Source organism: Toxotes jaculatrix, chromosome 3 (genome assembly GCF_017976425.1).
Source record: "Toxotes jaculatrix isolate fToxJac2 chromosome 3, fToxJac2.pri, whole genome shotgun sequence".
NCBI lineage: Eukaryota > Metazoa > Chordata > Actinopteri > Toxotidae > Toxotes > Toxotes jaculatrix.
This window is the reverse complement of record NC_054396.1, coordinates 6,898,652-6,911,238: the sequence shown is the minus strand read 5'-3', so window position 1 is coordinate 6,911,238 and position 12,587 is coordinate 6,898,652. Positions and strand designations below refer to the sequence as shown.

General features: G+C 41.2%; 1 protein-coding gene across 2 annotated transcripts; it reads left to right on the top strand.

The window, feature by feature from the left end:
* The first annotated feature begins 346 nt into the window (after positions 1-346).
* grm6b (glutamate receptor, metabotropic 6b) lies at positions 347-12,253 on the top strand. Of its 2 annotated transcripts, none has more exons than XM_041033628.1 (11): positions 347-393; positions 1,477-2,069; positions 5,659-5,875; positions 6,483-6,618; positions 6,768-6,922; positions 7,247-7,387; positions 7,496-7,696; positions 8,502-8,641; positions 8,960-9,583; positions 9,658-9,969; positions 11,897-12,253. In XM_041033628.1, exons 2-11 carry the CDS (start codon positions 1,533-1,535, stop codon positions 12,134-12,136), a joined length of 2,703 nt encoding a protein of 900 aa, XP_040889562.1. In that variant the 5' UTR covers positions 347-393; positions 1,477-1,532; the 3' UTR covers positions 12,137-12,253. The 2 variants fall into 2 exon arrangements, with proteins under 2 accessions (XP_040889562.1, XP_040889563.1); XM_041033629.1 differs by lacking the exon at positions 347-393 and having other exon boundaries at positions 1,494-1,561; positions 1,637-2,069.
* The last annotated feature ends 334 nt before the right edge of the window (positions 12,254-12,587 follow it).

The window sequence follows — 12,587 nt, the reverse complement described above, 5'->3', positions numbered from 1 at the left end:
AGATGCACACAGAGGAAAAAGAATGAGAGAGAGAGAGGGAGAGCTTTTAAGGGATTTGGCAGTGATTTGTAGAATCTCACTGCTGTAATGTTGTGCTTTTTTCCTCCACTTTTCCCTGACTCTGCCATGATACTGTACCTTAAAGCCTCAAAAGTCAGTGTTTTCATTTTGTCTTTTTAAACCACAACTGCTTCTTGTCAGACCATTGTTTTCAGTGGTTATTTTTGAGAGTGCACGGCGGCTGTCTGAGATGATAGAGGATTTACTTTTGGTGAGGAGAGGAGAGCCTTGCCTCTAGATATATATAATCACATTTTGGACCATGGACAGAGGCCTGTGTGGAAGAGCTCATGTGATGGATAAAATCAAGACCGGTCAATGAAGAATGGGCAGGTAAGAAGTGCCTTCAAATGAAGGAATTCTTCCGTTTGAAGGTTGCCTGTATTGGTATTTTTTTTTTTTTTTTTTTTAGGGAAAAATTGTCTGCAACAGTTGTGGGATTTATGCAGCTTAGATTTGTGCAGATTCACATTATGTGCTTACAGATTTTGAGAATATTCTAAACTATTTTCCATAAATTAAACTTCACAATCGCAGTGCAGGAAAATAGAAAGATGTAGGATCATAAATATAATTATGAATTGCAATTTGAAAGATCAGAAATCTGTAAGCAGGTGAGCTTATCATTTAGGTTTAATTCATGTAAGACATTTTTATATATACTTAACAAAATTGTTACCTCATAAAAAATATTTTCTAATGTCCTAATTCTGCCTGGAAACAATACATATATTTACACTCTTAATAACTACATTTTTACATTCTGTGGGATCTTTAAGCTCAGTTGATTCCTGCGGATTTTGTCAGTGATCCTCAGGAAGATATAATTAACCTGCTCCAGCTTTTGGAGCATGAAATGCTGCAAAGGTTCAGCTGATGTTTTTTCTTTGCAAAATTTATGGTGTTTTCCATCATTGGCTCTCAGCTCTCTGTGATAAAAGCTTCCAATATTCACTCTGTGTCATCCTGCATGCTGCCTAAAACCTTCTGTTCAGTCACAGCTTTTGTAAAGTGCTTACATATATAGCTTATGTTTTGTCTTTTGTTTTTTTAGTTTTCTAAAACAGATGTCGGACTACAGGTGCAGTTTAACAAAAATTGTAGATGTCCCGCTACATCTCTGTTACCTAATAAGGGAATAATTTTAAAAATACATTGATCTCATCAATTCCACAGATCCATGGGCAGGTCTATAGTTACAATATCATGTTATGCATGGAGGCAAAGTTGAAACCAAAATAAACCTTTTTAAATTACTGAAAAGCTGCAAAAACTTTTATATTTTTCTTTAACAAAGTCAAATGTTACAGAAAGCATATTTTATCTGACTTTAAAACTGAGAGTAACCCTAAATGGGGTAGTAATAAAATTTTGAGGTGTTCAGACCCTAAAGCCCCCTTCTCTAACTGTTCCTAGGTGTCAAAGGTAGAAGGAGTGGCCTGGTGCTGTCAGTACCTCTGCTGGTCATCATCATGGCATCAGAGGCCCGCTCATCCCATCAGTGCTCCAGGCTCTGTTCACCATCTGGATACAGAACATGGTCTGGGCTGCTGTGGGTGCTGCTGGTGGGTATCAGCCCAGGCTCATGGGCCCAGCAGGGCACCCAGCCCCAGTCCATCAAAATTGAGGGAGACATCACCCTGGGTGGGCTCTTCCCGGTGCACTCTCGAGGCCCTGCCGGGGTGCCCTGTGGAGAGGTTAAGAGAGAAAAGGGGATCCACCGACTGGAGGCCATGCTGTATGCCTTAGACCAGATCAACAGCGACCCGGACCTGCTGCCCAACATAACTCTGGGGGCCCGGATCCTGGACACCTGCTCCAGAGACACCTATGCTCTGGAGCAGTCTCTCACTTTTGTCCAGGCCCTGATCCAGAAGGACACCTCAGATGTTCGCTGCTCAAACGGAGAGCCTCCCATCATACCTAAACCAGAGAGAGTGGTTGGAGTGATCGGGGCATCTGGCAGCTCAGTGTCCATCATGGTGGCCAATGTGCTCAGACTGTTTGCGGTGAGCTTTCTTTCACTAACTCTCTTCATTAAATACTGAAAGGGCAAAATATCTAGGACAGTTCCTCTTTTCAGTAAAGTAAGCTGATGAGCTGAACCTAGGTGAAAGCCATTATCCCTCACTGATTTCGCTTTTTAATCTATTCACAAAGGAGGAAACATAGGCACATGAGTTGAGCAGTGGTTTTCAACGTGGGGATTGGGCCCCAAGATAATTCTGAGGGATCCTGGAGATGATTAAAGAGATAGTAAAGCAAACAAAAAATCATGTCAATGTTTTATGACTTTTCCCTATTTTTTCTGCCTTATTTTCTGTTAAATACTGCATACTTTCACCTCATTAAGTCTCTAGAAATCCTTCAAATGAAATATTTTTAAAAGTAAAAATCAATTTCTTGGTTAATCCCACTCCTGTCATCTGTTTACAACTGATGTTAGTTTAGGATTATTGTTGTCTCAACCTACTGCCAGACCCATTCAGTACGGTAATGTTACTTGACAATATAAAAGATTCTATCACGCTAAAACATTAATACATCTATTTAGTTAAATGAGAATTGGGATGGAAACTGTTATGTCAATAATTAAGTGGGACAACACGTCTCATAATATTCTGTCTAGTTCACTAACCATTAACATTATCACCGAGCAATTTTAGCTGTGCTGACATTGCTGAACCAACTGATAAGGCTGGCTAGCTAGCTAATGCAGACATATAAAAATGCACTCAATGTATCATGCATTTAGAATGGCTTAATTCAACCTTACTAGCCTATACTGTGCTAGCTCGCAAGCTGACAACAATAATAGATTGTATTAAAAAAAACATTGAGAAACAATAGTCTGGTCTCACATTTAGTTTATCGTCAAACTATAATATAATCAACATGATGCTGGTCAATCACGTTCAGTCTGTTGTGGCCGATGCCCAAGATGCTCGCTCTTGCTTATGTAGTGTGAACATGAGCAACAGGATGATGCTTGCAGTTCACTTAACAGCCACCGGCGTCATTAATAATAAAGGCTTTCTAAATGTTACATAGTACCTTTAAATCAGCTCACTACAGATCTCGTTAAGAGGTGCAGACCCATCATTTTACTTTAAGTCCATTCCTAGATGATGAATGGGGAGCTTGGCCATTGTTAAATCTGTATTATTTATTGTCTATTTCTGCAACATGAACATGGTTACGTTTAGTTGCAGTTGAGTTATGGATTTTATAAACTTAATTAAGAGTACTCCTCACATTTAATAACTTCATCTCATTTTAGTTGGTTACTTGAATTGACAATATTGCATAACATCATATTGCTGCTGCACACACACACATTCAGCACACATTGATCTGATTTTGAAACAGGTCATTTGAAAACATTGAATTATTTGGATGAGTTTCTGTATTGATGGTAAGTACACTTCACAGGATTGTGACTCCATTGTCATGGGTGGCCTCTGCAGGCTAATCCATGTTATTGTTGTTGTTCAGTGTAGAGTTATTTTTTAACAGATGACTGACCTTTGATAATTGATTACACTGCTTATAGTGATGATGGGACATTGAGTCTCTGTAAATCCCACATTATGTCATGTTCTCATCGACTTCCTGACATAGTCTGCCAGAAATCTAGAAATATCTAAAAATAAACATCAGCCTGAAGCAAATTGGCCAAATTTGTTTTACATAAAAATTGAATTTCTGCTTTTCTGGATGCGACTTGTTGCAGCATTCTTAAGATGAGGATGCTGAGTTGAGAGCCAAGGAGGGGCAGCTTGCATACAGGGCAGATGTTAACTACAGAATTATAGATCCCAACCTCCGCTAAGCCTCTCTCAGCAGCTCAGGACCCTGGGCTGAAAATAGAGCATCAGGGCAGCAGGATGACATTGGTTCTAGGATAACAGCAACTTGTGGCCAGTGTGGAGTAGATTTAGCTAAATGGTGCGTCTCCTCCTACTGTCCGTATGTGCTGCTCTCCGGACTGTGAATGCTTCTAGACTGTGACGTTCACCGCACATTGATCATCTGCTCTTAGCCAGAGCAGGAGATGTTTTAGCATATATCACTGACACTGTTATTACTCTGGTCTCTCAGTAAGTGAGCACTACCTCTAGGTTATTTTATTTACTCAATAGTTTATCCCTTTATGGAGTTTGTATCTGTATTTCAGCTCATTCAATAACAGGACTCATCCAGCTAAAGTGCAGTTAAACCTTATTTTCTCATACCTTAATAATTCGAGTTTGCTGTGAGCTGATAAAAACATATTTATCATTAAAAATATCAACATGTTTATGAACACTGGACCGTAAAAATACATCCATGAAAAATCCATGCTTGTCACAATCTCTTTATCTTTTGCCCAAGCAGAAGTCTAGAAGTGTTTACTAAAGTTTAATTGCAACATTATGTCAGTGCTAAACCACATTCACATTTCCTTGGCTAAGCTCCATGAATACCCTAAATGTTTTCAATCAGTTACTGAATATGAGAAGACTTCAGCAGGACTGGACTGTAACGGGATACTTCCTGTGTTACTGATACGGCTCATTGATTTTAGAAAGTGAATTGGTGCAGATGCTTCTCTGGGATTAATTTGGAGAGGATTACGTGTTGTCTTATTCATTATAAATTTGTATGCTGTTTTTATGCTAATATTTGAATCAAATCTCCTGGACACTGATGCCTTATGTCTCTCAAAGGACTTTATGTTATGTATAGCTAGAAAAGAGCTCTGATTTGGTGAAAGTTCAATCCTGGTTCAAGATGTGCTCTGTAACATGGAGGATGTCCAGTAAATTTGATCTTCATGCGGTTAACACAGAGCAGCAAATTTAAGCTGCATGCGGCAATCAGAATTAAATATATTGTATGGCTTACAGCTGAGAAATACTAACCTTTTTCTAGTCTCTTGATCTCTGTCTCTCCCTCTGTGCTTAACGTAATTTGACTAAAACCCCTATAATCCTTCCAGATAATCTGTGAAATGGTTCTCTCACTCCTCTCTCCTTCTCCCTTCACAACCCCTTGTGTCTACCTTTTTCTCCTCATCCCCTGCAAAGGGACCAACGTTAAGCCATGCTGGGGGACCGGCATTAGCAGGGTCAGGGTTGAGACTGTCGACATAAACTGTGTCATTAAAGAAGTAGCACACCAGTAAATTAATCTTCTCATCCATTTTTTTTCCCCAAACAAATGCTTTTACAGCTGTGGTTCCTACCATCTGTATTTCACTGTGGTCTGGATATATCCTCAGCACAAACCAGCACTGGGTAGATCGCACCATGAAGTTGCCTCAGTTCTGAGAATTACTGAGAACACACTGTTCAAGAGATGAACTCTCTCTATGATTGTCCAATTTTGGAATTTTAATGCACTACAACTTGTCAGTGTTAATGTGGAGGGCCTCCATTTAGACACTGTTAAGGTTTTGTCTGTGAGTAAGTAGCACATCATCCTCTGACACGGTTCACTGCCTCCTCTTGTCATTCCTTTTACTTTTAGATTCACTATTGGCCTAATAATCAGCACTGCTCATGTTTTCCACTTGACCCGACTCTTTGTCACCCCTGACCCATCTGTGTGCCTCAGATCCCCCAGATCAGTTATGCCTCTACTGCCCCGGAGCTGAGTGACAACAGCCGCTATGAGTTCTTCTCCCGTGTGGTGCCTCCTGATTCCTACCAGGCCCAGGCCATGGTGGACATTGTCAAAGCCATGGGCTGGAACTACGTCTCCACGTTGGCCTCCGAGGGCAACTATGGAGAGAGCGGCGTCGATGCCTTCCTCCAGATATCCAGAGAAGCAGGTTGTGTGTCTGGCTGTACGAATGTGAATTCACTGCTCAGACAATGAGGGATTACTCATTTATCAAGCCACGTTGTCCTCGCTCATTAAAAGACAGAAATAGGACAGAAAAATCCTTTAATACACAACAACTAACAGGGCAAAAAGAAGTCAAAACATCATATGGGTTTAAAAGCTCAAATTGTGTTATGAAGGTTCTATGTAACATAACATCTGCACTAACATAATTAAGAGTCTGCATGCTAGCAGCACTGTGAGGCTGTCGTCAAGCACAGCGGTGCTTTGATCAAAATGCTAATGTCTGCAAGCTAACATGGTCATAATAACAATATTCGGCAGGTATAATGCTGAACATGTTCACCAGGTTAGTTTAGCATGTTAGCATGCTAAAATGTGCTAATTAGACTGATTAGAATTCCATTAATTGTGAAAGTACTTGGTCATAAACCAAAGTACTGGGGAACGTGAACATTTAAGATTATGTAATAGCTCTGCACACTATATCATCCTTTTGGTAATCTATGGTACATGTTTTTAAGTTTTAGAGAGAACAGGAAGAAACAGGAATGTACAGTAATGCCAACACATTTCCATTGTGTCTGATACAGGAGGGCTGTGTATTGCACAGTCCATAAAGATTCCCAGGGAGCCCAGACCAGGGGAGTTTGAGAAAATAATCAAGAGACTGATGGAAACCTCTAACGCTCGTGGGGTCATCATCTTTGCCAATGAGGACGACATCAAGTAAGTCAAGCTCTGCTGCATACCTTGTTAGTCAAAGGAAATCAGCCAGATAAATAAATTGTCCACAGGGGTACTTTTTTTTTGTTATTCTGCTGTTTGATAATCATTTGGCCACTAGCAGTGATGAAACATATTGTGTTCTCTTCCAGGCGCGTGTTGCAGGCTGCCAAAAAGGCCAACCTGACAGGGCACTTCCTGTTTGTTGGCTCCGACAGCTGGGGGGCCAAAAATTCCCCGATTCAAGACCAGGAGGAGGTGGCTGAGGGCGCTGTCACCATCCTTCCAAAAAGAGCCTCCATTGATGGTAGGGAAACTCATAAAATCACACTATTACATCTAAGTCAAGCCAGCTGGCTGTAATAGGAATAACACATGGCATTGATGGATGAGTCTAATACCAATGCAACAAATAAAAGAAGTGAATGATTGATAAATCTGACAGTGAAATTTCCGTTGTGCTGTTCTGCCACTGGTAGCAATATTTCACTGTGCAAAAAAAAAAAAAAAAAGTTTTTTTTAATTTTAGTACAGTGTCATTGTTGATAATCCACCATATCAGTCAGTGTTGTTATTTCAGTGGACGTGTCTTCATGAAACATGTATGATCTCTGGTTTGTGAAACATACAGGGTTTGACCAGTACTTCACTTCAAGATCTCTAGAAAACAACAGGAGAAACATCTGGTTTGCAGAATTCTGGGAGGACGACTTCAAGTGCAAACTAACTCGCCCTGGTATAAAATATGAACCTGGAAGAAGAAAATGTACAGGTATGACACAATTTAACATGCTGGTAAAAGAAATGAAATTGAAATTTTAAATATTTTCTGTGTGAGCCGTTTTAACTCTTTAACTTTGACACTTTTGTCATCTGCCAGGGGAAGAAAGAATCAGTCGAGACTCTCAGTACGAACAGGAAGGCAAGGTGCAGTTTGTGATTGATGCTGTGTACGCGATGGCCCATGCACTACACAGCATGCACATAGACCTCTGTCCTGGCTTCATGGGTGTCTGTGAGAAGATGGACCCTGTGGAGGGGCGGATGCTCCTACAATACATTCGCTCTGTTAACTTCAATGGTGAGCTTTCAGTATTCAATTTAATATTTTTCCCCTGCTCACATGATGGATGCTGGTTTAGATTTAAACAAGTTCAATTTATTTGATCAAGCTGGGAGAGAAACCCCGAGTTACAGGAGATTTGTATTGGCAAAACCTATGCTTTTCCACTGTTGCTCTCCGAAGAAGTTGTTGTTACCGAAGAAGGTTTGAAAAGAAGCAAATTTAGAAAAGAAAACAGCAGAAGGGAGGTCAGCTTGAAGACGGAAGCCTTAAGATGTTTCTGCTAATGTACCTAGCTACAGAACACAGCGCATTTCTTCAAAGCACGTTCCCCTCCCTAGGGCTGCCTCCTTGCTCTTCCCTATACACAACGCTCCTGCTTTTCATCCTCTTCTTTCATAAAAAAGTCACAGTTTGGAAAGAGAAAAAAAATGTTCTATGAAAGCATCCTATTTACTGCTCTCCTCTTGCTGGATGACCTTGTCTTGTATGGAAGATTTTCTGATTGAGCGCCTGCAGGGACCTGAGAGGAACATTCAATCAAGTTAGGGCAACAGAGCAGAGTGCACTGAAAGACTGTATGCATGGAGGAGAGCCTTCACTAAAGAGCATCCTGTACTCAGCTTTCACATGATTGCACAAGACTGGAGAAAGCGAATACAAGCTGTATTCAACGGTGTGTGGGTGTCTTCCCTGCCACTAAAGATGGGGGTGCATAGCAGCAGCTTAGAGATAATGAATTACTCGTCTCCACTGACCCACTCTATTGCTTTCTTGATAGTAGATAGTAACAGATTATTAAAAGTCTGTCTCCATCAAACAGGCAGCGCAGGAACTGGAGTGATGTTCAACGAGAATGGAGATGCTCCTGGTCGGTATGACATCTTCCAGTACCAACTGTCTAATGTCAGCAACCCTGGCTACAAGGTTATCGGCCAATGGACAAACCACCTCAGACTCAATGTAAATATTTGTTTTAGGTCCAATTCAGTACAACTTGAACTTCTACTAATACTTTAGTTTTTGAAAAATACACTTATTTACTTACCTAACTTGCAATTAGGTGAGTAAGATGAGACTTATACCACTCTTATGTCTTCAGGCTAACTATGTAGTTTTTCCTCTAGTCTTTATGCTAAGACACTGATTTAGCATGTTCCTTCTTCTCGCAGATTGTGGTTCCTTTAATGGCAGAAGTTTTCAGACTTTTACAAAGGCTAAGCCAGTGTTTACTTCAAGTAATTTAAGATAACACTTGTGTTGTTTGTACATCCACCCTAGCCAGAGGAGATGCAGTGGTCAGGTGGTGACCGTAAGATCCCTGAGTCAGTGTGCAGTTTCCCTTGTGAGTCTGGTGAAAGGAAGAAGATGGTGAAGGGTGTTCCCTGCTGCTGGCACTGTGAGCTCTGTGATGGCTACCAGTACCTCCTGGACGAGTTCACCTGTGACATGTGCCCCTTCGACATGAGGCCCTTAAAGAACCGCACAGGCTGCAGGCCCACGCCCATCATCAAGCTGGAGTGGAGCTCTCCCTGGGCTATCATCCCCGTCTTCCTGGCCATCTTGGGCATCCTGGCAACCACCGGGGTCATTGTCACCTTCATCCGCTTTAATGACACACCTATTGTCCGGGCCTCCGGCAGAGAGCTCAGCTACGTGTTGCTGACAGGCATCTTCCTCATCTACCTCATCACCTTCCTCATGATAGCTGAACCCAGTGTAGCCGTGTGCGCCTTCCGCAGGCTGCTGCTGGGGCTCGGCATGTGCATCAGCTATGCTGCCATGCTCACCAAGACCAATCGGATCTACCGCATCTTTGAACAGGGCAAGAAGTCGGTCACGCCCCCAAAATTCATCAGCCCCACCTCTCAGCTGATTATCACCTTTATACTCATCTCAGTACAGGTACGTGTGTGTATATAACTTTCACATAGATCACCTAGATCCTTTGAAGTTCCCTAACACTCCTTTCTCTGCAGTTATTCGGGGTGTTCATCTGGTTTGGTGTGATGCCCCCCCACACCATCATCGACTACGAGGAGCAGAAGCCTCCAAACCCAGAGTTTGCCCGTGGTGTCCTCAAGTGTGACATGTCCGACTTATCCCTCATCTTGTGTCTGAGCTACAGTATTGTACTGATGATCACCTGCACGGTGTATGCTATCAAGAGCAGAGGAGTTCCCGAGACCTTCAATGAGGCGAAGCCCATCGGTTTCACCATGTACACGACCTGCATCATCTGGCTGGCTTTCGTACCCATCTTCTTTGGCACAGCACAATCGACTGAGAAGGTTGGAAATTTTAGGTTTTCATGGTTCCGGTACTGGTTTGATAAAGTACAATTTCAGCTCAACCTGCTTGTTCTGGAACTACTGCTACTGCTAGGAGTAGACCTAAAAATAAAAATAATGGCATGGTTGTACATCTACACTTCCATGATGGAGGCCAAGTGATTTGAAGACAAAGCAGTGCCTGGAACCTAACTAATGATTGTTGTCGTTCTTGATTAATCTTCCAATTAGTGTCTCAGTTAATCGTTTTGTCCTGCCTGTAATAACCACTACGCCTCACAATTTTCTTAAGTCCAAGTGATGTCCTTATCCTTGATGTCCTTATGTTGCTTTATTTGTCAGACCAGCAGACCAAAACTCAGATATTCAGTTTACTATCACATTTGAAAAGTCAAACTGATCATTAAAATATATAAATGCATCACTAATTCACTTTAGTTCTAGTTTTGTCAGCTGCTTCCACGGCCAATGATGAACTATCAAGCTATTGTCTGATATTTAAACGTCCAATAAAAAGACAGATAAAAAAATATTATTTATTTATTATTATTAATAATAAATCAATCAAAATGGTAAGGGAATTTCTAGCTAAACAACTGTAGAATTTGTAGAGGTTAATTTCTTTCTCTTTACTATGTACCCTCAGGATTAATAGAGGTGTTGTAAATAATGAGTCAAATTACGCAATACAGAATAAGATACACTAATAGTAAGAGAGTAAATGAATCCCTCAGAAATCTGAGTCTGTTGCCTGTCATGTTTGCTTCCTGCTGTACTCACAGGACATCCTGCCTCCACTGTACTCAGAGTTTAATTTAGCTTGTTTTCTATTTTCTACTGTCATCGAGTGCGAGGCTGTTGGGGGAATATTTGAAAAATAGAGATATGCTTTGAGTAATAGAGAGCTGTATTATAAATCAGCCAGGCTGAAACAATTAAAGCCTGAGGTGCTTTCAAAGTCTTTTCACCTCGTCCAAATGGAAATGAAGTGAATTAGGAAAAGGGAGGGAAGGAAAGGAGGTCAGATGAGCTGAAGGATGGTAAGGACCCCTCATAGACCAATTCAGCCATCCCATTCAATTAATCGTTACTTATAAAAAGAGCTAAATATAGACTCCAACTTTTGTCTGGCACATAAAAACAGCCACTGTTATCCTCCCGTCATGTGTAGGATCATATGTAGGAGGAGGTGATTTACCTGCTTGACGTCTGTATTTACATATGGAGGAATCATTCAATGATTCTGAACCAGCTTTTCTGCTTGCCTCGGGCCAAGCACATAAATACAATCCACTTAATTCATAAATCACCATGGCTCCTTTTAGAAATGGAGAGGTCACTGAGAGGGACTGATACAAAGCAAGATGATAAAAGAAATTTAATTGCATGGACATCAGCCAGTGAGATGCTAGGTTGCGCTGCTGCTGAGGACAGTGTACAATTTATGACTTATTTATATCACAAATATATCTTATTTATGGCCTGTATGGCTTGATTTATTTATGACCTGTACAATTTGCTGGAATAATGAGTTCATAATTTATTGGAGGCAGATCTCAGGAGAAGTCACTTCTCATTATTACTGTTGGATTTGCAATAGGAGGAAGAGCAGTGACGAGTAGACATGGTCAAAGCCCATAAATAGAGCTTCCTTTCCTGACTACATATACCAGGTCATAAATCATTCATCAGGGGAAAAACACTGCCTCCCGTGCTTTGAGAGGAAAATCGTAAAGACTGCATTGTGACAACCTATAAGATTACATATAGTGTTTTTTTTTATTCTACTTGCGTAATGAGAAAATCAATCAACTGCACACTGTGGGATACTTTCAGATTCTCTGAAATTATTCAATAGTTTGCTCAGTAGTTAAAACCACAGGTGTAACCACAGCAGTTCTCCTGACCTGCCATGTCCCTGTTGCAGATGTTCATCCAAACCACCACCCTGACTGTGTCCATGAGCCTGAGCGCCACCGTGTCCCTGGGCATGCTCTACATCCCCAAGGTGTATGTCATCATCTTCCATCCGGAGCAGAACGTCCAGAAGAGAAAGCGCAGCTTCAAAGCTGTGGTGCAGGCAGCTACCGTGTCCACGCACCTGTCCCAGAAGTCCAATGACAAACAGAACGGAGAGTCCAAGATCGAGCCGGACAGATCGCAGTGACATGACAAGGAATGGGGCCATGTTTCATCACATTTCGTAACAAGTACACAATGAGCTGGTTGATGATAAGTGAGAAAAAAAAAGCATTTACTCTTGTTGTTGGCTGGATTTATTTTTTTTTTCTTTTCCCCCTTAACTTTGGATTGAAACACCAGCAAAGACGCTCCTGGTTTCTTTTCACACTTCATTAGATTTCTCAGAACTACTAAACCTGGAATGAAGCACAAAAGGAAACAGAAATACTCACCCTTGAAATGGACACCTTTTTAGTATACTTACACGAGGACTGAGAGGATGTTGAGCCATCCTGTGTGGACTGCAAGCAAAATAATTTTTTTTTGTAGCAACATCCACACATACACCTCAAATTAACAAGGAGGTATTGTTAGTTTTAACTCTCCCTGGGAAATGCTGTTTAGGAAAAAATAAGTTAAGCTTCAATGGCGACATT